The 24,972-nt window shown below is 38.3% G+C and overlaps 1 protein-coding gene across 3 annotated transcripts in view; it reads right to left on the reverse strand.

The window, feature by feature from the left end:
- The window catches only part of dot1l (DOT1-like histone H3K79 methyltransferase), a 93,106-nt gene that overhangs the window by 18,673 nt on the left and 49,461 nt on the right, over window positions 1-24,972 (reverse strand). For all 3 annotated transcript variants that reach the window (XM_059991079.1, XM_059991078.1, XM_059991081.1), the window contains exons 15-26: window positions 24,166-24,279; window positions 21,093-21,184; window positions 19,482-19,583; window positions 17,800-17,937; window positions 16,914-17,039; window positions 14,727-15,211; window positions 12,630-12,768; window positions 11,179-11,331; window positions 4,999-5,116; window positions 3,410-4,044; window positions 1,431-1,633; window positions 720-799 (exon numbers count right to left, since the gene is read on the reverse strand). In XM_059991079.1, coding sequence (XP_059847062.1) covers window positions 720-799; window positions 1,431-1,633; window positions 3,410-4,044; window positions 4,999-5,116; window positions 11,179-11,331; window positions 12,630-12,768; window positions 14,727-15,211; window positions 16,914-17,039; window positions 17,800-17,937; window positions 19,482-19,583; window positions 21,093-21,184; window positions 24,166-24,279 — 2,385 coding nt within the window. The remainder of the gene's footprint in view (window positions 1-719; window positions 800-1,430; window positions 1,634-3,409; window positions 4,045-4,998; window positions 5,117-11,178; window positions 11,332-12,629; window positions 12,769-14,726; window positions 15,212-16,913; window positions 17,040-17,799; window positions 17,938-19,481; window positions 19,584-21,092; window positions 21,185-24,165; window positions 24,280-24,972) is intronic.

Below are 24,972 nucleotides of genomic sequence, written 5' to 3' on the forward strand. Positions count from 1 at the left end.
AACTTGTATCTACTGTGACATTTTCTTCACGTTGTTGGCTTAGCAAAACTTTAACTTGTCACTCCATGAAACATTGTCTCCCAGATACTGCTTTATCTTGTTAATTTTGCCTGGCGCAAAATGAAGTGTATCAATCGGTGTCAGGCCACTCTTTTGCAGAATCTTGCACAGTGCAGCCAGTTCATCAAAGACATCACTTAAAACCTGTAAAGTTCTTTTGCGCTTCATGCCCTTCGCTTCTTTTGAATTCGACATAGTGAATCAATATATTTTTCAATAAAAACTTAGTAAGCCATCTACAGGATTTGAAACAGATCTTTGTAAACTTTACAATATGAACACTGTCTGCCAAAGATGGCTACCACCATGATGCAGCTGTACGAGCTGGAACAGGAAAGGTGAGGTGACGTAAATTAGTGGCGTGCATTGTGGTATTTGAAAAACCAACTAACTAGTTAACAGAAACATTTAGCTAAAAGGTTACTTACAATAAGTATAATTATTAATTATTACATTATTTTAGGTTATTAACCTTTTGCACACATTAATTTATTTGTGCACTGATTGAAAAATGAGTGCGTATGCACACGTGCACAGCTTAGAGGGAGCATAGATTACAGCACTGTTGGTGATGTACTATGGGGGAAACAGTAGCATGAAAGGAAATAATTTTCAGTGATTTTTTTCAGGATAAAAAAGATTCCACAAACTCAATTTACCTGGGTCACTTTCACCACAGACAGGTGTAATTTCTTTACTCTCAATGGACACAGTGCATTGAGTCATTTTCCTTTCAATCCTTGAAAGCAAAAAAAGTATCTTTACAAACAGAGTATTAATGAATGCACTCATAACTGTGCTGACACCCAGTGCCTCTGATAATGATAGACATTTAAAACCAGTTGAAATACTGCAGACTGGTAAAATTTAAGAAGTTAAACTTAATTCAAACACTGAAGTAAAATATAAAATAAACTTACCTGCACTTGTGTGTAGCCAGAATGAAAGTTAAGAAACGAGCACATGTAGATAGTTAATGGGCTCGAATTTTAAGAGTTAACTGACTGTAAATTGTTATACACATTTTATATGCAATACCATTTCTCATCAAATGCTAATTTTTCCATTAGTTACTATAATTATTCCAAATAGGCTTTTTAAAATTAAAATTCAAACTATCCCACTTTAAAAAAGGACATACTAACCAGAAGATCAATAGTCACAACAGATAAATTCAGAACAATCGCAATTAATTATCTCCTTAATGTCTCAGCTCCCTTCATTCCAATTCTTGGGCTCCAAAACAGAGGAAAGGTATATAAATTTGATTACACTGCACTTCAGATGCATTTCTGAGCTTCAGTCACATGGATCAACTCATGCCCAATATTTAAGAACAAGTGCATGAAAGTCAGCAGAAAATGTCCCACCTTCCATTAATCTGTTGATTTTCCTCCTCATGTTCTTCATCAGATGTAAGAGGTGAATAATGAACACCATTAGATGCAAACATTTTCTTCTTTTTCAAATTTGGAGGTCCTTCAGTATCCTGATGTGGAATTGGAGAACTTTTCACTGAAGTTTCTGGTGATGAAATTGCTGTTATCTCCAGGGGTTGATTGATATTATTGACCTAAATAACAAAAAGAACATGATTTTGTAATGCTTGACATAAATAGAAGAGATTCTATAGATGCTGGAAATCCTGAGCAACACACATACAAAATGTTGGAAGAACTCAACAGGTCAGGGGCCATCTATGGAGAGGAATTATCAGCCAACGTTTCAGGCCAAGACTATACATCAGCACTGGAAAAGAGGGGGAGAAATTAAGAGGGTGGGAGGAGGGGGGAGAATGATAGATGAAAGGTGAAACAAGAAGGATAAGAGGTGAGCCTGAATGGAGGGTGGAAGACAGAAGGGTGAGGAAAGAAGAGATTACTGGAAGTTAGAGAAATCCAGGAGATTCTGGATTCTAAACAACAGATTCTGCAGATGCTAGAAATCCAGGGTAACTCTGACATAGACCCAACATAGAGTGGGAAACCGCTTTGTTGAACACTTCCACTCCATCTATCACAAAAAGCAATTTCAATTTGACTGTCTATTCCCATTCTAACATAAAAGCCCATGGTCACCTCTACTACCACAATGAGGCTACACTCAGGTCAGAGACACAACACCTCATGCCATCTAGGTATCCTCCAAGTGACGACATGATTGTTGATCTCTAACTTCCAGTAATCTCTCCGCACTCCCTCTTTTCCTATTCTGGCTCCCTCTTAGCTCTTCACCTCACATGCCTTTCATCCCTCTCTGGTGCCCCTCCTTCCCTTTCTCCCATAGTCTACTCTCCTTGCATATAAGATTCCTTCTCCTTCAGTTGTTTACATTTTCCACCCATCCCCTCCCAACTTCTACTTCATTCCCCCTCACCTGGTCTCACCTTTCACTTAACAGTTTGTACTCCTTCCCCTCCCCACACCTCTTTATTCTGGGCTCTTCTCGCTTCCTTTTCAGTGCTGTTGAACAGTGTCAGTCTCAAACATCAACTGTTTACTCCTCGTCAAAGACGCTATGTTCCTACAGAATTTCCTTTGTGTTGCTCAGAAAATATTCAGATAAAGGTTACAGAAAAATGCAGATAAGTGGGTTTGAAGTGGATAATAAATCAGACATGATAGAATGGTAGAGCTGACTCGAACAGCCAAATGGCCTAATACTACTTGGTTTAAGTGGTTCTGAAATTTGGCAGAGCACAACTTTAGTCACAAAACTTTTTTTTAAATAAGTTGATTCAAACAAAGACACTGGACTGAAATAATTTACTTTCCCTCTGCTTCCTGACTCACAGATTTAGAATCCCCATCAAGTTCACCAAGGCACAAGTCAGATTTGCTGTGGGACAGAATCAGGGTGTTCAAGAATTCCAACTAGATGGGATGTTGCCACTGTACTTTGTTTAGAGCCGTGTAGTGGATTATGCTTATAGATGCATCCAGTTCATTAGCACATGCAAGTCTCAAATTTTAAGTTTAAAAAACCTACTATTCAAATTGGAGCCACTGACCGTTGCTAATAAAATTTGTCCAATAATTTTTTAAAACTTGACTATTTCATCTATTCTTTAGAATCTTTAAAGCATATGCATATAGAAAATATGCATAAATATTGAAAATGTATCCCACATCTGCTCTTCAACCTCTAACTTTAATTTTATAAAATTCTTTATAATTGTTGAATGTTGCTTTTGTTGCATGTCATGCCCTGACCAATACACCACAGCAAATTCCTAATACAAGTAAATGTATGTGATGAATAAAGTTGATCCTTGAATAGGTTTGCAAGACAGCAGTCCAGATTTTCTTCCAAACTTATCAGTAAAATTGAAATAGATCAAACCACTTACCATGGAACTTATATTCAAAGGAGATCCTGAAGAAAGACCAAGTGAAGCAAGCAAGGATTTCCGTTTAGGGGAATTTCCCGCATTCAGATTGGATGTCAGGGAAGAACGCTTTCTTCGGCCTTTCTTTTTTCCTTCTTGAGGCATCAACTGCCCAGATTCCAACTTGACGGGCGAAGCAAATGAAGTTTGTTTGTTTAAAATGGGCTGCTTTATGCTCCCACCATTTGCAGTGGAAAATATTATCCTCCGTTTAGATTCATTCTCCTGATCAGAGGCACCTTGGTCTGATGGTAAGTCTTTTCTCATTACTTCTGAGAAGGCCTTTTGTGTGTCTGCATACTGAAAAACCCCACCAACATTGGGGGAACTGGTTGTTGGGTTCTGAGAGCTAGACAGCCTGGGGCTGGCGGAATGCTGTGTGGCGGGGCAACTCTGTTCAGAATTCCGAGACTGCATCAGGTGCGCAGTTGCATGCTGTAAGTTTGTACTCTGCAAGCCAGCACTGTTGGCAAGGAGACCTACGATGGTGGAATCAGATTCTTCTAATGTCTTGTCATGACTGTTGAGTGTTGATTGGATGGAAGAACCAGAATGGACTCCATTAACTGTCATAGAGCCAGCTGAGTAACAATAACCTACAAAACAAAACAAAAAAATCACTGCAATAGCCTCAGCTTTGATAAATATATATCTTCCATCTAGCAGAGATGCTTAGCAGAAAAGCATTCAGTGTTAGAAATCAGCAGCAAAATCTTCTCAAAATACCAACATGATTTTTTTCTCAACCACATTACACCATGTCAAATTGATTGCGAAAATATGGCAAATGCACATACGCCCAATTGATTGTGTGGGTGAATTGACTAGGCCTCCTATGCACAGTAGATCCCCTTTTTTAGTGTGGGCTTTTAAGCTTGCAAGTTTTTTGTCTCAACAGGCCCATTTCTCGCACTAGTACTGCAAGTTGGCCAGCATGTAGAGTGGCTAATGTGACTCATAAAAACATTTAATCCTACTATTGCTATCATTCTTGCTCCAAGCAAACAGTGTGTAACATACACACATGTTAAAGCACAATAACATTTCACTCAAATTTGCATGTTTTGCACCCTGTAATTTTGAGTGAAGTGGTGCTGTGATTTATGTGTTACATGGACTTACTCAAAGGTTCATTTAATTTCAGATAATGTATATGGTATACAACCTGAAATTCATATTCTTCACAGAAATAAAAAAAATCCATTGAATGAGAGTTGGAAAAAGTGGTCCAAAGCCCCCCTCCCCCTGCACAAACAGCAGTAATAGCATTAACCCCATTGTCCCCCAACACGCTCTGTAGTCATGATAGAAATTTACAGGCATTATGTAATTAATACTTTGATTTTGACCGGCCCGTCTTTTAACATTTTTTCCTGCAATTTACATTTTTAAAAAGCAAATCTAGCGTTGAAACTAATAGTGTAACGTTCACATTACTGTAGAGCTAGAGCTGAATTTAAAAATTCAGATATGACTTAAGTATCAAACTATAAAAATTGGAAATAAACTGCTACATAGCGATTAGAAAGTAAATGAAAAAGGATCACTACCTGAGGTAGCCAAAGACTGTGGTTTGCTTGCAGCTGAATTTCCATAGTTAGCACCATATTGTTTGTCAAGCATTGATAAATCACGATTTGAAACATGAATAGGACTAGGCGTGTTTCTCTATAAAAGAGAGCATGCTAGATTAATTTAAGCTTAAAACAGTGAAAATGGTTCAATGTTGCCTTTAGTTAGATAACTGAAACAACCAGCACCCACAGTATATCAAAAATAGAAAAATTACATTGTACAGTATAGCTTCTGACAGAACTTTAACTCAAAAATTAAACAAGTTAGAAGTGGTGATGGGACTAGGCAGAATAGTATTTTGGCAAAGAACAGATGGGCTGAAAGGCCTGATCCTTTGCTGTAGTGCTCTATCACAACTCCCTTGTTATGCAGGATTCAATAAAATATTACTTACATGTTTTGCTTGGTATATTAGAACCAGTGGTTTATGATTTTCCAATCACTAAGGCCTGTTATTTCCCCCATCATTAACCCTCCACCAGGACTATTTTGTGCATCATTGTTGATATAGATATTATGGCTTGGCCAACTCAATCAGCATCAAAGACATCTTCAAAATGTGATGCCTCAAAAAGGCTGCATCCATTATTAAGGACCCCCATCACCTAGGGCATGCCCTCTTCTCATAGTTACAATCAAGGTGGTACAGGAGCCTGAAGACACACTCAACATTTTAGGAAAAGCTTCTTGCCCTCTGCCATCAGATTCCTGAATGGACAATGAACCCATGTACACTACCTCAGTATTTTTGCTCTTTTTTACACTAATTTAATTTTTTATGTTTTTTATTGTAATTTATTTAAGATTATATATTGCACTGTACTGCTGCCGCAAAACAACAAATTTCACAACATATACAAGTATTACAAGCACGGGAAAGTCTGCTAGAAATCAATTTTTCAAACCGAGACCCTTCTTCAGGATTCAAGAAGGGTCCTGATGAAGGGTCTCAGCCTGAAATGCCGACTAGTTACTCTTTTCCATTGATGCTGCCTAACCTGCTGAGCTCCTCCAGCAATTTGTAGGAATTGCCAGCAATATTAAACGTGATTCTGATTATAGCTTTAAAATTTTATTTCCGATATACTTTGTTTAAAATATGAGGTCCAATCTAACTAAATAGGAGCTAGTCCAAGAAACTGCCAGACCAGTGTATACCTTATGGTCTGGGAACTACATGAACTTGTTCCCACTCTGTGGAAGAGTTTATGTTAAGAATCAAGGAAAAACCCTATCTACATATTTTCACCACAATGTAAGCGAGTCGATTCCAATGGCTCACAAGTAGTTCACTAGCCACTATGAATGCCCGTAGTAGTCGTAACAAGGTCAGTGAACTTGTGACACAAATCAGAATAAAGGAGTATGATTACAGAAATATGGTTCAGGGTGGAGAGGATTAGGAATTAAATATTCAAGAATATCAGGTAATACAGAAGGATAGGCAGGAAGGTAAGGGAGGTGGGGTAGCTCTATTAAGGATGAGATCCGGGTGATAGTGAGAGATGATATAAGATCTAAAGAGCAGAATGTCGCATCTATTTAGGTAGAGATTAAGAATAGTAACAGGAAAAAAAATCCACTGGTGGGAGTTGTCAATAGGCCACCAAATAAGAACACAGTGGCACAGGCAATAAACTGAGAAATATCTGAGGCATGCAAGAATAAAGCAGCAGTTTTCATGGAAGACCAACTTGCACATAGATTGGCTGAATCAAGTTGGTCCTCTTGAGAAGGACTTCACAGAATGCATACGTGATAGCTTTCCTGAACAGCACGTTACTGAATCTACAAGGGAACATGCTATCTTGGATCTGGTCCTGTGCAATAAGACAGGTAAAATTAGCAATTTTGTAGTTAGGGATCCTCTTAGAAAGAGTGATCACAGCAAGATTGAGTTTCTCATACAAACAGAGGGTGCAATAGTTCGATCTAAAACCAGTATATTATGCCTATAAGGGAGTCTACAATGGGATGAGGAGGGAGTTGGATAGGGTAGACTGGGAAACGGGCTATATGATGGGACAGTGAGGAACAGTGGAAGACTTTCAAAGAGATTTTTCACAGTGCTCAACTAAAGTATATTCCAGTTAAAACCAAGGGCAGTTAAGGGTGAGGAGAGCCAGCCATGGATAACTAAGGAAATAAAGGAAGACTAAAAGCTCATGTGTACAAAGTCGCCAAGAGTAGTGGGAAACTGGAAGACTGGGAAAACTTTAAAAAGTAATAAAGTACCACTAAGTGAGCAATAAAGAAAGGGAAGATAGATTATGCCAGGGGTCGGCAACCCGCGGCTCCGGAGCCGCATGTGGCTGTTTCATCTCTGTGCTGCGGCTCCCCGTGGTTTGTTAGTTTTTGAAATGTAATTCGAAATTTGAAATTATGGTGATCTTGTACAATCTAAAAACGTTGTGGAGACCCCATTTCCTGGCACATCCGAACCGGCTCACAATTAGCCACCGCTCCGGCTAAGGGAGATAGCCTACGGGGGTTTGTGAGTACGTGTCTTTTGGAGCATCCGCGCCCACGGGGACGGGTTGAGGGAGGCTTTAAAGCAAGGCTGTTTAGTTTGAATAAAGTTACCTTTGACTGCAGTGTCTTTATTTTAGCGCTGCGTGTAGCGCTACACCACTACAACGTGTTTTTTATCGCTATTAATATACATCACCACTGCCAATGCCTGACACCCGCCACTGCGCGCTTTCTTTTAATTCTTCGATCCAAGGTAGGCTAACTATGGAGTAACCTTCAACCCAACGTCTTTTTTTCGGAGTTCAAAATGTTTTTGTTGCATGCAGAAATGTAATTTCGTTTTCTCTGCAGGAGTTCATCAATTTCATAAATGCAACGCATTATAGTTTGTTTATACATAGCATAAAGGCAAAAAAAAACCGTTGTATGCAGTGTTATTTCATTTTAAATGTCAAACGGGTTTTGTGGCTCCCAGTGTTTTCTTTTCTGTGGGAAATGGGTCCATATTGGCTCTTTCAGTGGTAAACATTGCCGACCCCTGGATTATGCAAATAAACTAGCATAGACTATAAAAGCGGATAGTAAAAGTTTTTATGATTACATAAACTGGAAAAGGATGGCCAAAGTGAACGGAGGTCCCTTGGAGGACGAGAAGGGGGAATTAATATTGGGTAAAAAGGAAATGGCTGAGGTTTAGAACCACTATTTTGTGTGGTTTTCACGACGGAGGACGTCTAAAATGCCAAAGAGATGATATGGATGAAATAGGAGGTGAGGACCTCAATACGATAGCTATCAATAAAGAGGTAGTGTTGAACAAACTTGTGGACCTGAAGATAGGCAAGTCCCTGGTCGTGATGGAAGGCATCCCAGAGTACTGAAAGAAATGGCAGAGGTTATAATTGAGGCTTTGGTGGTAACTTATAAAAATTATCTGGACTCTGGGCAGGTCCCTGTGGATTAGAAGAAAGCAAATGTCAAGCCACTATTCAAAAAAGGATGTAGGCAAAAGGCAGGTAACTACAGGCCAGTTAGTTTAACATCTGTAGCTGGGAAAATGCTTGAAACTATCAAAGAAATAGTGACACATGTGGAAAGAAATAGATCCATCAGGTAGACACAGTATGGATTCAGCCAAACTTACTGGAGCTCTTTGACGATGTAACGAGTACAGTGGTTCAAAGGGAACAGATGGACGTTATTTACTTGGATTTCCAGAAGGTGTTCAATAAGTTGCCACACAAAAGACATCCATAAGGATTTGGGGGTGATGGGTTAGCAAGGACAGAGAATTGGTTAACCTATAAAAAGCAGAGAGTTGGGATATACGAGTGTTTCTCAGGTTTGCAATGAGTAATGAGTGATGTGCCGCAGGGGTCAGTGCTGGGCCCATAATTGTTCACGATACACATTAATGATCTGGAAGAGGGAACCAAGTGTAATGTATCCAAGTTTGTTGAAGACACTAAATTGAATGGAAAAGCAAATTGTCCAGAAGATACGGAGAGTCTGCATCGAGATATAGATATGTTAAGTGAGTGGGTAAGGGTCTGGCAGATGAAGTACAATGTTGGGAAATGTGAGCTCATCTATTTTGGAAGGAAAAATGGAAAATCAGATTATTATTTTTAATGGTAAAAGATTGCAGCATGCTGCTGTACAGAAGGACTTGGGAGTGATTGTGCATGAATCGCAAAAGGTTGGTTTGCAGGTGCAGCAGGCTATCAAGAAGGCAAATGGAATGTTGGCCTTCAATGCTAGAGTGATTAAATTTAAGAGCAAAAAGGTTATGCTGCAACTGCACAGGGTACTGGTGAGGCTGCATCTGGAGTACTGCGTACAGTTCTGGTCTCCTTACTTAAGGAGAGATATACTGGCTTTGGAGGTGGTGCTGAGGAGATTCACCAGGTTGATTCCAGAGATGAGTCGTCTGTGTCGTCTGGTCCTAGACTCCCCCACTGTAGGAAACATCCTCTCCACATCCACTCTATCTGTGTCCTCTGGTCCTAGACTCCCCCGCTATAGGAATCTACAAGGAGAGATTGAGTCGCCTCGAACTGTACTTGCTGGAATTCAGAAGGATGAGAGAAGGTCTCATAGAAACATAAAATTATGAAAGGGATAGATAAGATAGAGGCAGGAAAGTTGTTTCCACTGGTAGGAGAGACTAGAACTAGGAGACATACCCTCAAGATTCAGGGGAGTAAATTTAGGATGGAGGTGAGGAGGAACTGCTTTTCCCAAAGGGTGGTGAATTCTCTGCTCAATGAAGCAGCGGAGGCTACGTCAGTAAATATATTTAAGACAAGGTTGGATAGATTTTGCATAGTAGGGGAATTAAGGGTACGGGGAAAAGGCAAGCAGGTGGAGATGAGTCCATGGTCAGACCAGCCATGATCTTATTGAATGGCGGAGCAGGCACGATGGGTCAGATGGCCTACTCCTGCTCCTATTTCTTATGTTCTTATGATAGAGAAACATCTTCAAGGAAAGAAAACAGGCAGCCTTTTCTTTCAGGTTGGAATGAGCTCCAGGTGGCACTGGAGATGGAATGGTGTCAAGCTATTTGTGAAAAGAGTAAGGAATTGTTAAATTGCCAGGAGCTGTCAGGGGAATGCCACAATGGAGTCAAAATGCATTAGATGCTGTCCATGTTTTTGGTTAATCAGAAACATAGAAGATTCTGCAGAGTTACACACATAAAACGGTTGAGGAACTCAGCAGGGCAGGAATCTACTATGGAAAGAAACAGAGTCAACATTTGAGGCCTGGCCTGAAACATTGACTCTTTATTCCAGTTACCATAGATGATGCCTAATCTGCTGAGTTCCTCAGCATTTGTGTTATTTGGTAAATCAGCATGCTCCAAAAGTCACTAATGCTTTATGTAACATTGTAGGTAAAATTAAACAGGCAACCAGAAACTGGTGTGAACAACAGACTTACATTGTTTCCAGCAGAACAAAATAAAATCAATTGTAAATGTCATGAAGCAGCAGCAGAAAGAGAAGGAATAAAATGAGAACTAGTGACTGAGCATGGGCCTCTGCACCGACGCAGCAATCCGAGCCACAGTGCCATATCAGAATGCCCAGGTCAAGGCAGGACAGAGTCATGGGAATGAATACAGGTTTGCACCAACATTACAGGCCAACAAGACACCTTCTGCCAGTCTCTTAAATTTAAACCCTCCTTTGAAAGATAATTGGCAGATCAGCTTTTTTCAACAACATTCCTAAACAACAAGGGATACAGACTCATTTGAAATTTCTAAACGCCACTTGAAAACCTATTTATTTAACCTTGCTTTTAGCTAACATCTTTTTGTCTTCTATTTTCATGTTTATTTATCATTTTATTTTCATGCTTGCACTACATCCCATTGTAAAGCACTTTGAACTACATTGTTTTCATGAAAAGTTCTCTATAGAGAATATTGCTATGTTGTATTAGTTCTGTTGCTCATTAATATTGGTCATTAATATTATTATAAATTAGGGAAAAGGAGCAATGTGACTAAATAAGAGCAATTTATAGAGCTAAGAATTTATAATCTCTTTAAAACTAAACAAAACACTGATGTGGTAAGATTAACCATATTGTGAGCATGTTATTAAACTGTCCAAAAAGCATTAAAACATTTAAAATTTGTTATAATTTTGCATTTTTAGTATATTACTCACCGCTTTCTCAGCACGAACCGGCAGAACTACACTGGCCAAAGGAATGCTGACAGGCAATTTGTTTGGTTGAACAGTGCTCAATGGAATACTGATTGGTAGGCTGGTTATGGTTTCAGAATTATTAACTGGACTTTTGTTGAACTCCTTAGAAAGCTGAGGGGAACACAACAGTTACAAATCAGTATAAATAGCTACAAACGAAAAGCAATACAGCCTTTTAGAAATTGTGATTAGGTTGATGGTACTGATTTATTTGAGAAACATAAGCAATGCACATCAATTACAGTGCAAATCTTCCAAAATTCACCCAATAAGCAGGCAGATAACTGAAACCTGGGCTACTCTAATTCTGCTATCGCCCAGTATGGATTTTTCATAAAGTGTTCAGATTTTATTCTACTGTTTCAATGGGACCAAGAGACCAATGGGAGCTAGCTAAAAAATTATTATCTTGACAGTCTGCACTATGATTGGTTAATACTGCCAGAGGGTAGGAAAAAAATTAGGTCAAGTATGATCACCATTAACATGATGGTATTGCCAACTACCCACTTGTGTTGGAGATCAAGTTGGCATCAAATGCTCCAATTTGTTTTATTAAATCTCAAGTATCATATTTCCATGTATAGTAACATTGTTTGCTTTTAGACAGGCTGAATTTTCTTCCCTTTTTTGAAAGGATTGTGTACCAACACGAAGAATGAATTATAAAATAGACAATTCTACAGAAGTAGACAGGACCATAAGATATACGAGCTAAATTAAACCAGTTGGTCCATGGATTCTGCTCTGCCATTCCATGATGCCTAATTTATTATCCCTCTCAACTCCATTCTCCTACTTTCTCCCCAGAACCTTTGAAGCCCTTACTAAGAACCTATCAACCTCCACTTTAAATCTACCCAATGACTTGGCCTTCACAGCCATGAATAAAATTCACACAAAAATACAGTACCGTGCAAAAGCCTTAAGCACCTTAGCTATATATATGTGCCCCTAAGACTTCTGCACAGTAATATATATGAAATTCAGATGAAGGGTTTCAAAATATTCAAGATTGTTTAATGTTATTGTCAGTACACAAGTGTAAAGGAGAACGAAATGGCCATTACTCTGGATCCAATGTAGCAAAAAATATGCACAATACGATAAAGAACACAATAATAAAAAATAATAAATATAAATACATCAGATAGTTTATACACACAGATTGATTATAACTCCATAAAGTGACGCTAGACACAGAAGTGTCTGCCTGCACATAAGAGGAAATAAAGTAGTAGTAGTTGCAGGTGTGGAAGGGTGGTTTAGTGGGTGGAGGTGTTAATCATCTTTACTACTTGAGTAAAGTTTTTGAATCTGGTGATTCTGGGTTTGACATAATCAGAAAAATTAAGCTAATATGTATCACACACCACTACATAGTTCACAAATGATCAACGCAATAATACCTTCTCTATACTTTTCTCACATGCCATCTGCTGCATTGTTACTGATGATGGTTGTAGCTGTTCATTGGAACCATGCTGAATACCATTTGGAACTCCTGGACTCTGGTGTGAAAGGCCAATTTCTTTCAGACAATCAATCCTGTAACACATTCAATTATTGCACTTAAATACAGCGTTGAAACTGGTCGTAGAGACGTGCATTTAAAGTTAATAAATTCGGTACCTTTAATAATCTCCATAAACAAGGTTAAGAATGTGTTCCAAATTTCCTATCATTCAAAGTTTTCTGAAGCTACAAAATTATGGTACACCAAAGTGTTAGTATATAAAATGAGAGGTGTAGTAAGGCTTTGGCTGGTGGGGCGGAGATACGATTCTACAAAAGGAGGTGCAGGCGCTCCTTCCCTACGGTAGGCTGCAGGTCACCATTGGACAAGGTGTAACACCTGCTGAACCCTTGATCAGGGTCATGTGAAGCCTTGGGAGCAGGTGGTGGATGGCCATATGAGCAGCTGGTACATATCACAAGTCCTGGTTATGCGACCACAGACTCCATGCAATCTCTAAGCATATTGATAATGGCTGGGGTCACCTGTATTATAAAGGCACTGACCAGAACAAGTCAATGAAAAACCACTTGTGTAGGAAAAATTTGCCAAGGGCAATTTGTTAACCAACCATGGTCAAAACCATGATCAAAGCCTACATCATATGACATAGCACATAATGATGATGATAGATACAGTAAGTACAAGGCGGCTTTTTCCACTGAGGTCAGGGAAAGACTAGAACTAGACGTCATAGGTTAAGGTGAAAGGTGAAAAGGAGAACATTAGGGGCAACTTCTTCACTCAGAGGGTGGTAAGAGTGTGGAATGAGATGACAGCGGTGGGGCATGCAGGCTCAATTTCAACATTTAAGAGAAATTTCTATAGGTACAGAGATGGGAGGGGTATGGAGGGAACATTAATAGTCTGGAACTGACTAGATAGGCAGGATGGGCCTGTTTCTGTGCTATAGTGCTCTATGATTATGATCTACAGCATTGCAAACTTTGATCTTGCAATGCAATAAGGTGGTTGGAGTGCTTATCTTTAGTTTTTACACATTGCTCCTTCATTAAACAGATTCCTTCTATCCGCAAGTTGTGCATGACAGAATTTAGTGTGTAGCTTTATGAATTCTACAAAAATACCAAAAAATATAGATAGGATTGTCATGAACATCCTACTAAAATATTATTTGCATTCTAATTCTTTTGGGTGCAATCATAACTAAAATTAATTTACTAGTTTATCTTAAGAGAAGTAGTTTATCTGGTGGTGCAGAGACCCAGTGTCTGAGAATCCATGAGTCTGCTGGAGAGGTTGGAGGACAATGCATGTGTGTGTGGGTTGGGATGAACGGGGCTTGTTGCGTTGATGTTATTCGGTATGTTCTGTTTTGTTCTGTATTCTTCCGCTGACCACTGTAGGTATGCCGTGTTGGCAACAGAAATATGGTGTGACATCTACGAACCACCTCCAACACATCCTTAGTGTGTTGGTTGTTATTTCAAATGACTGTTTTGATGCACATGCGATAAATAAATCTAAATCGAGTCACTATTCATACTTCTGCCTTCGATAAATATCCAATTTTGTGTGCTCATCCTGCAGAACATTTGGCACACAATGTAGTGTTAAACCAATTAAATTAGTAATCAGCAACACACACAAAATGCTGGTGGAACACAGCAGGCCAGGCAGCATCTATAGGGAGAAGCGCTGTCGACGTTTCAGGCCGAGACCCTTCCAAAAATTAAATTAGTTTTCAAATGGCTAACTAATCTCTTCTGTCTACAGTATTCTCCCATTTTTCTCACATTAAACTGTGCAGAAGTTCCATTTTCAGTCATCTGTATTTAATTACTAGTTTTGGATTTTAAAATCCCAATCTGATAGATAACAACACTGAGAACTGTTATATTTGTACACTGATTTTAATAGAGAAAACTTCTACCCACAGGGGGCAGTGCTTTCCCCTTGTTTTTCTTGGGAATGCAAATGAAACACTTCATTACAGCTCAACCATACTATTCACTTGTCCGTCACTAACCTCTGAGCACAGGCCGATTGTACTTCATGCGCAAGCTTCCCCCCTCCAGTATGATCCTGGTTCAAATGTCGTCGAAGTGCTATTTTAGCTGGAGAAAACCTGGTGTAATCAGGAAGAGAATGATTCGATGATCTGTCCACTTTATGTTTGCTCATAAAATTTGGGATACACAGTTCATTGTCCGCATCTGGAAATACAGTGTTGTATACATTCTGGGATTTGGAAGAAGGTCGGCTTAAAGAACTGTGAATTTCAAAAGGAGTTGCATTTCCATTAATCGAGAGTTCTGGACTCAAACCATTCATACTTCCCATTGGAATTTTAGGACAATCAATTTCAAGTTGAAATCTGTTTCTTTCTGAATCCATTTCATAATTTTTGCTTTTGTGACGTAGCTGAAGGGATACATCATCTGATGGCATGTAAGATTTCAGCTGTATTAGCTCTTGCTGCCGTTGGCTCTTCTCCAGCTCTACAATGCTTATCTAATGGAATTAGAAGTGGAGAAAAGTAGCTATAAACCATAATTATATTTCACTCAAATATGAACATATAGTTTCATACACAGAATCTAAATATATGTAAACAAAGTTACTTTAGAAATAAAAAGAACTAAATAAAATGGTTACATCAGTGTCAATGATAATTTGATAGGTATCTATCACCTTCTCCCCATAATCCTACTTTTGTTAAATACTAACAAATAAAGCAACAGATTGCCAATCTTAAAATATTTCATGTAAGCTAGTCAAAAATCACAATTATTGTAAAGTTATGCAAATAACCCTTTTCTGTTGAAATTAGGGTCTAAACCTGATATTGATAGAATCTGGTATCACAGATGACAAGGATGATGGCCCATAATAAAATGACCACCAGTTTTCACCAGCTTTGTAACTTTATAAAATTTTTAAATCTGTGACAGTAGATAGTTCTTATAACCAATTATTCAGAATTTAAATGAAATTTATTGCTCATTGTGCTCTGTCACCCACAAAAGAAACTTAACCTCTTCTCCACTGGGGCTGGTGCCTGCAATGAGCAGAGCTGTCAAGCTTTGAAATTCTACCTCTTCACCACTTTCTCACCACCAACTCCTAGAACAAGATTTTTGACATCTGCTCCAGGACTCTGTGTGGTCTGGCATTAGTATTTGTTCATAACATTCCTCTGAAGTGCCTTCAAACATCTTTGCTAATTACTAGTTTTTTTCCCTCTGCCAAATAACCTGTTCCAAATTTATTATGTTCATCAACAACAAAGGAAGTAATTTCATTTCCTAATCTTCGTGCCTAATACAAGTGAAAGCCTATGTTATTTACTAGGCTATCATCATTAAATTGTAAATAATTATACCCCAATCTCAAAACTACAAGATTACACGTGAAAATAGTGCCAATAACCGTTTCATAAATACATTTAAATGATATGTTCAAAACTGTCATGCCAACTTCAGAGAAGCACACACAAGTGAAAATGAAAGTGTATGCTCTTGCCTTAATGGCAGTGGAGAGCTGTAGCGAGTGGGGCTGAACCCTTACAGCTCTAGAGAGCTGGATGCAATCCTAAACTACAACGCTGTGTGCATGCTCTCCGTGACCATGTGGGCTTTCTTGAAGTGCTCCATATCTGGGCTGATAGGGGAACTGTCCACTGTAAAATGCCCCAGTTTGCAAGTGAATGGTAAGTTCTTTGCGGGATGCTCAGAGTATGGTGGAAGAGTTCATCATAGAATTGATAAATATTAGCACAAATTTAATAAGCTTATATCATGTGACTTCCAATAAGCTGATTAAGCCTGGTGAGTTTAAGAACAAATTCAAATACGAGGTTTGCAGCACCACTGATATAGACAAGGGAAAGGTTGGATTTAACCAATAAGTAGAATACAGACTTTCTACATCCAGTACCATTGTAATCAGACATGATGCAAGGACCAATTGGAGGAGGATGATGGTTATCTCAGCTCCTAGTTATCAATGCATATTCACTTCCAAAATAGTTCATTTGGATTGGAAGATCCATCACCACTGAAATTCAATTATCCTGTCACTGTCTTTTTCACAAGCCCAATTAATCAGTTTGCCATATGGCATTTCCATTTTCCATTAGCACTTTTATCTTGGATTTATCCCAGATATTCACTGTTTGATTTTATTTGAACAGAACAGCTTGAGGCTCTCCTACCTGAAGCTCTAAGCAGTGCCTCTGTTTTTCTGAGATCTGACTCTTCAAGGCTTGTTTCTCCTTCAGCAGGGTGTCCAAAGACAGTGATGACCAATCCAAATTAAGCTCTTCACATCGTGCTTTCAGCTGTAGAATTTATGTGCCACGTGAAAAGCCTATCAACTGCCCTTTCCACAAATAAACATGCTTGCACTTATTTGAAAAATTACAGTATCTCAAATGTTTGTGGACACCCTAAAATTGTCCCATACGTGCTTAAAGCTAACTTTCATATCTATTAATGTTTTAAGATACAATGGACAAAAATAGGCCACCATAGTAGCATAACAGTTAGCACAACACTATTACAGCTCAGGCATCAAAGTTCGGAGTTTAATTCCAGTGTCACCTCTAAGGAGTTTGTACATTCTTGCACAGCCATGGCCATGGGAAGTTTCCTCCGGATGCTCCAGTTCCCTCCCACAGTCCAAACATATACGAGTTAGTAGGATTATTGGCCATTTTAAAGTTTCCGAAGATTAGGCTAATGTTATGGCTTTATAACAGTACAGCTCATTCGTCCAGAAGAGCCTGTTCCACACTATATCGCTAAATAAATTAATTATATGGAACGATATTCTTCCAAATCCAACCCCTACACCGTAGTTCCTACCAAATGATGAATAGCAGTAATAAAAATACAGCTTGCACTCTACTCCCTAGAACATTATTTTCTTAAACCATAAACCCTAGATTTTTTTTAAATACTATAGCAATTATTCACAAAATTGATATTATGCACCTGCTTTCTAATTATAATCCAGCCAGTTTAAAAAAACACCTGTGGCAGGATTTTTGAAAAAAACTATTTTAATTACAGCTCACTCTAAGCCCATTAAATAATTACCAGCTGCAAACTTTGTTTCCTGAGGTCACCGTTGTCCTTTTCCAGCTGCTTTGTCTGCTCTTTTAGATGCTTGTTGTGTGCAATAATCTCTTTCTGCGCTTGGAGTAAATCATTGAATGTCATGGCCTTTATACCCAACTGGAAGAGAGAATATGCAAGGTGCAAATTGTAAATTTTAATTGAATTTTGAATGTTGTACAACTGAAATAGCTATTCTCAATTCCTTATTACTCTTCATACACAAAAACAATGCAGCCTTATTTACCGAAAACCTCACTTGCTCTACTGTAGCATGCAGTATATTTTTAACCATCAAGTGGTTTAGAAAATTAACTTTTTTAAATTGGCAAACCCAAACACTAGTTAGTAACTGGATGTGAAACAACCCTAAATAGCTGAAGATTTCCTAAGTAGTAACTGTTTGAGTAGTAATTGTTATTAGATAACCAATTTTATTTAATTAAATCTGCATGTTTGCAATTAGCAATGAAGGCAATTATCATCAATTTCAATTAACAGTGAAAGCAGCTAAGAACAAGAAGACTAGGCAAAACAATTTTGGCTTAGCAGATAGTCATACAAATACTTTAAAGTTAGTAGTCTTGAAATCAGCACACACATCATGGTCATTAAATATTTAGATTAATGAAACTGTGGGTGTTGAGGGTTAAAACTGGGAAGAGAAGAGGAATTTGCTTAACAAAAATGGTTGAATCTAACACGACAATTTCTATAACCCCTCTCAAATGAAAATTCTTTTAACCACAGGTTTCCTTTTGACAATTTTTCTAACCAACCAAACATCAGATAAGTTTGTAAACACATTCAGGGAATACAAGCTTTCAAATGAGAAAATAACTTCAACCTGGACAATGTATGATACAGAGAAATAATATGGTTGAGCACTATTTCAAATGTCCCTTAATTTGCACTAAAATAAATCCCTTTTCCTCTACCTTTAGGCCCATTTTTATTTTGCTTTCCATACAGTTAAATTTGTTTTATATTTCCAGGTTTATACCTCCTGGTTAAAGCTCTGCACGTCTCAGTGAAGATTCCTCAAAACGCTTGGTTGAAGAGCCTCACTTTCTTGTCCTGCTTGAAGAGCCCCACTGTTTCTTGTCCTGCTCAGAGCCTCCGCAGAGAGCGCCACACTGAAACAGATGCCAGTTAGAAAAAACGTCGCCTCTCTGAAGCCCATTAAAAAAAAGCAGTGGCAGTTGTCAGCAAGGTGCAAGGCAAGCAAGTGCCTTTCCTGCGAACTGCTAATGCAGGCCACTGCTTTCAATATTGTGTTCCTGAGCAATGTTTCACATAGGCCCCCAACTGTGAAAAGCTACACAGAACTTCGCCACCTGCCCTACCTTGTCAAGTTTTCAACCAGGGCATTCTGATACTAGATATTTGCTGAGGGTTCACATTGAAAGCTTTATAAAGGGAATAGGAATCGTAATTAAAATAGGGTGCCAAAATATTATTTGACATCAAGGTTGTGTGTGTACAATACAAACAGAGGAATAAAGCACGGTGCAAGTGACTGACGACAGTGAGTATTGCAAGGATTATACTTGAAATGTTAAAAGAACTTGCATAATTTAGTATTAGAGAGAGACCTATGTTCAAGGTAGTGCAGGAGTAGCAAATAGCTTTACACTCTACAGATGCACCCACATAGTTAATACCTCTTCAAGTTTCTGCTGAAAAAGAAGGCGGACCTCTTCTTTCTGTGTCTGACAATGTTGAAACAGCTGCTGTGCCGTCCCTGTTAACTGCATGTTCTTCAACTGCAAAAGGAACAATTAACACCTCTTGTTAATAGCTACCTACATAGATTATATCTTCTGAAATTTGTGTCAAACAAAAAAAATTACAAGAACTGTTAGCACAACACAGATACAGGCACTTCAGCCCACATCTGAGCCAAACATGACAAATTTGACTAAATCTCATCCAAATGTACATAATATCCCACGATATTCGTATATCTACCCAACAACCTCTTGAAATCCACTATCCTATCTGCTTCAATCACTACCCCTGCAGCCTGCTCCTGACACCTACCACTCCCCCATGTAAAAACACTTGTCCTGCGTATCTGCTTTAAATGCATTCCCTCTAGTACTGTCTACCTTAAGTATAGGTTTCAAAAATTTATCACAAACCTATCACATTTTTGCTCTGCATCTGATGTTCCAAAGAAAACAAACCAAGTTTGTTCAACCTGTCCTTCAGAAGTCATACTCTCTAATCCAAGGAACATCCTAATAAACCTCTTCTGTTCCTTCATCAAAACTTCCATATCCTGCTTGTAATGGGGCAATCAAACCTGCATGCAATACTCCAAGTGCAAAGTAACCTGAGGTGTCTTTGGATCCCTTAACATTAACCCAAAAACAAACACAGCTGTTTTAAGAGGATTGGATACACTTGCCCCCTCTTTGTAGGAATTTTACTTGGTGAGGCCCATCACATTTGTGAACTTTATTAGTGAACTGAGTTCAGGAAAATCATATAAATCAAATACAGCACTAGGGAAATCTGAAAAATGGCTATTAGAATGAGTCTGGTATGGAACACAAATTGAGGGTAAAGTAAAAAACGAAGTTCTCAACAGTGAGCTGAGGTTAAGTGTGGGTGTGGAAGGGGCAGTAGAGAAAAAGGAAATTATAAAGAAATACATGAGCAAGAGAAATTAGATCAGCAGTGATGTGCTGCATGCACTCAGCTAAAACTTAGAGTTTAGAATTATAGTTGCTGTGTTTGTTATTTTTAATATTTTATGATTCTTTACAATTCTTTCATTGGAAAATTAGCAGATTTTCTCAATATTACGATCAGGAAGCAAAGCCCTTCATGTGTTTGACAGCTACTTCAAACTGCAGGCAGCTCCCTACACACCTAAAGTGTTTTTCTGCTGTGGCATGACCAAGGCCTAGTCATAAGAGTACAAGATCACATAGCATGTATGCCATCATCTGTATTTCCTACAGTTTTGGGTTAAAGTCAATGTTTGCACATCTGAGAAAAATGTAAGTCAATTTATCATGTAGATCAGTGGCAAGAGTGGGCAGTGTCATTAACATCACATTCTGTCCTAAGGGAACTAATATTACACCAAAGCTCACTTTTATCAAGATATTGAAATAAATGGTAACCATAGTATCTGGACATTCAAGCCAATGCTATCAAATTACAGCCTTCATTACCTTTAGCTCAATAATTCTGATATCATTTTCTTCAGGCATATTACTGATGCACTCTAATTTTACCATGGAATAAATCAAGCAGCGTACCTTTTCCTGGTCCAATAATTGCTGCAGGTTAGTCTTGTACTGAGGTGTCTTCATATATGCCATAAACTGCAGATACTGCAACCTGAAAGACTCTAGATTTGATCAATACTAGTTAGTGCATAATTAATCACTTAAATTATCACATTTCTTCATTCAATATTCAGTGAGAATACATCTGTTTTTGTATGAAGAATAACTTTCCAAAACTTTACACGAGGGGGCGGGCAAGAGATGCACCACACTGCCAATAAAGCAAGTTTGCAGTTTGTGTGTTAACAATATGGCAACAAATAGCAAAAGAACATCACTAAGCACTTTAGTCCACTTCCCTCATTAGAGCAAAGTGGCTGTAGTGATGAAGCAAAGGATCTGGTAATATAATTTTTCACAATGAACAGAATCTCTTCAGTGTAATTGAGTTTCAACTAGAAAATTGCCAACTTTCTCTACTGCCACAGAAAACTGATCAAGATTACAAACATCAACTGGGGAAATCAACATGATTCCATGTTCATCATATCCTTAAGCCCTCAACTCTTTATTCCTCTCCACAGTCACTACCTGACCTGCTCCTGCTGAGTTGTGTGCGCGTTACTCTGGGTATGCAGCATCTGCACAATCTTTGTATTTAGGAGTCAAAAATAAAAATTATATTCTATCAGCAGCATTCCATGTGGTTGGCCAAAAGAAAAGGGGAATTACTTTTCACTTGTATTCCGCAATCTTAAGCCAACAGCAAATGAAGGTTCCCCAGCTTCAAGGGTCTATCTGCAGATTTTGCCGTAACAGAGACCTGCCACACCATACCAATGTCTGGTTAATAATGTGCAAGAAATTTGATGGATAATTCATTTACCGGCTCTTTCCACACAACTTTAAAGCAGCAAAAGGCCTAGATGCATTCACTTTTCAGAAATAACACAGAAACTCAAGCTGTGTCCAAATATTATGAAGTAAGCTTTACCCTTGCTTCCATTGCAGAGCATCAGAAAACTAATTTAAATCAAAGGTTTAGGCAGAAACCTTAATGTGTTCGTTCACAGTTTGCACAACTTTCAATGCAAAGCATCATGTGAGTTACTGGTCAGCCAGCCTGATTATTGCAAAACTTTGATTAGAGCCTTTAATTCACTAATTGGGTACCTACAATGAGCTTAAGTAGAGAAAAAAATCAGCAACTGCAAATCATAATTAATAATCCTTATAAATAGCAATGGCTTAAATTTTAACTGCTTACTTCACTTTTGCAAGTCCAAATACATTATTTCTATGATAAATCAAATAAAGTTCAAGAAATCAGTTACAGAGCATTACAGCACAGAAAGGCCCTTTGACCTAGCTAGTCCATTCCACACTGCCAACTCTCAGAGCTGCACCTGTACCACAGCCTTCCATACCCACACTTTGTAGTTAAGCTAACTTAAGTTGCAATCGAATCCACATCCACCACTTCTCCTGGCAGCCCACTCCACACTCACACCATCCTGAGCGGAAAAGGCTGCCTTCAGATTCATCTTTAAACATTTCACCTTTCACCCTTAACCTATGACCTCTAGTTCTAGTCTCACCCATCCTCAGTGGAAAAGCAAGCTTGCATTTACCCTATCTATACCCTACAGTTTTCCATACTTCTGTCAAATCTGTCCTCATTCTCCTACACTCCAGGAAAGAAAAGTCTTAACCTGTTTAACATTCCCCTATAACCCAGGTCCTTAAGTCCCAGCAACAACTTTATAACTTTTCTCTGTACTCTTTCGATCTTATTGATCTTCCATGTAGGGAGGTAACCAGAAATAGATAGAGTGATCTAATATCATTAGATATTATTCGGATTTTTTTTAATCAAGTCATTTTGCATCCCAACCACCTTTCCACCCCAACCTTCATGTCACTCAACCTCACACTAAACAAATAGGAAGAGAAAGCACAGGTTTTCAATTTGCAACAGTATCCAGACTTCACAAACTTGATTCATAATCACCAATGACAAGGTGCTGACTACTTTATTCAAGACAAACTATTTTCAAGTTCAGTTGGTATCCAGGCTATGTTTTCTTCCAAGTTTCATCACGCCTCGGTCTTTTCCTGTCAACAATTCAAAAACTTATTCCAGTTCCTTTCTCAGTTCAGCATGTATTACTGAATAAAGCTGCAATCAGATTTGTTGCAAATGGATAAAAGATGCCCATTTTAACATACAACCCATTTGGTTGTTAACAACACTGGGTGTACGGGGTGCGGGGGAGGAGGGGGGAGAGACAACATGGCCAAAATGAATACCAATTAATGAATGAGGAGGAATTTCTTTAGCCAGAGGATGGTGAATCTGTGGAATTCACTGCCAAAGACAGTTATGGAGGCCAAGTCATTGGATATATTTTAAGCTGAGTTTGTAAGGTTCTCGATTAGTAAGGGTGTCAAAGGTTACAGGGAATGGGGCTTAAAGGGATAATATATCAACTATCAGAAATTGAGGAGTCTAACAGCTAATTCTGCTCCCAAGTCTTATTGTCTAATAGGCCTACAGAGGTAGTTGTGGGCTCCCCATGAGATGGATAATACAAAGGATTAGTTTGTTTATTAAATTTTCTCATTGAAGTAGGACAGTTATATAATAAAGTTGTCACAAAAAAAAACAAAATTTCCAGGGGCTACACATGCAAGTTTAAATCCAGCCATGCCCAACATTCAAAATTCTACAATAATTAAAGTCCAAAATGGCAGAGTTTACACTCAACTGCATTGATTTATATAACTAAATAATCTGGCATTATTAATATGTTAGGTTTATCATTTACTAATTCAAAGAAACCTAGATACTGAAACAAGAAATCGATAATATTCTTGTGTGACAACAGTACAGATTAAAAGCCAAGTGTATTGACTGACTTTTGAAGTTGACAACTATAAAAGCAACAGACAGCAAATGTAAAAGATAGACAGACAGTATTGCAGACAATGATAGCTTTGTAAAGACCAGAGCAGAGAGAATCAAAATTAAATTTATATACAGTCCAGAGCAGCCATATAATTCCATGCAAGTACACAAGCACCAAACAGCAGCAATACTCACCTAGCAGCTTCTGTAGTGCAGGTGGTGTAGGACCCAGTAAAAACTGATTGGGTGAATAGCGTTGCACTTTGGGAGGTAGTTGGTAAAATGGACTATGAGGTGACTTGTATGCATCTGAAAAAGGAAAGTAATGGACTGGAGTTTTTCGTGAGTTATAATGTTACAAATATCAGCTGTTATTAATCATGTTATTTAGCAAATTGCACACCAGACAATACATGTGGCTTTATCAACACTATCAAAGAAGGGCAAAAACATGTACAAAGCTAAAGCAGCAAATTGACAAAATCCATGTGGGCAAGACCAAAATTAACATTAAACTCCACCTACTGTAATTAAAGACCCAAATTTTATTACAACTGAATCAAGGCCAACTTGATAGATTTATAAGTGCAAATATTTTAATAGCAAGTTATTATGCCAAAATATGAAAAATATGGCATTTAGCCATATTTAACAACTGCATAATAGTTTTATGTATTTCTTGCCAACTACTCAAGAGTGGGTCTAGATGTAGCACCCTATCACAGGGGTTCCCAACTTATAATGGTAGGGATCCATGACATTAAAAAAAGATTGGGAACACCTGCCCTATCACGTCAGATATTTTAGTTATATTTTCCACGTGAACTAATTTTTCCTCAATCCCAATTAAGGTCATGCAAGTGGATGCTGAATCTTCATGTAGGTATTTAAAATAACCATACTTCAGGTCAGAAGCATGCAAAGTAATATTGATAGGTTAAATTTAGCACCTTGTTAACGAGTAAATATCAGTTAATGCCTACTAAAAATTTATCCCCAAAC

The sequence above is a fragment of the Hypanus sabinus genome, chromosome 16 (assembly GCF_030144855.1).
Source record: "Hypanus sabinus isolate sHypSab1 chromosome 16, sHypSab1.hap1, whole genome shotgun sequence".
NCBI classification, from domain to species: Eukaryota; Metazoa; Chordata; class Chondrichthyes; order Myliobatiformes; family Dasyatidae; genus Hypanus; species Hypanus sabinus.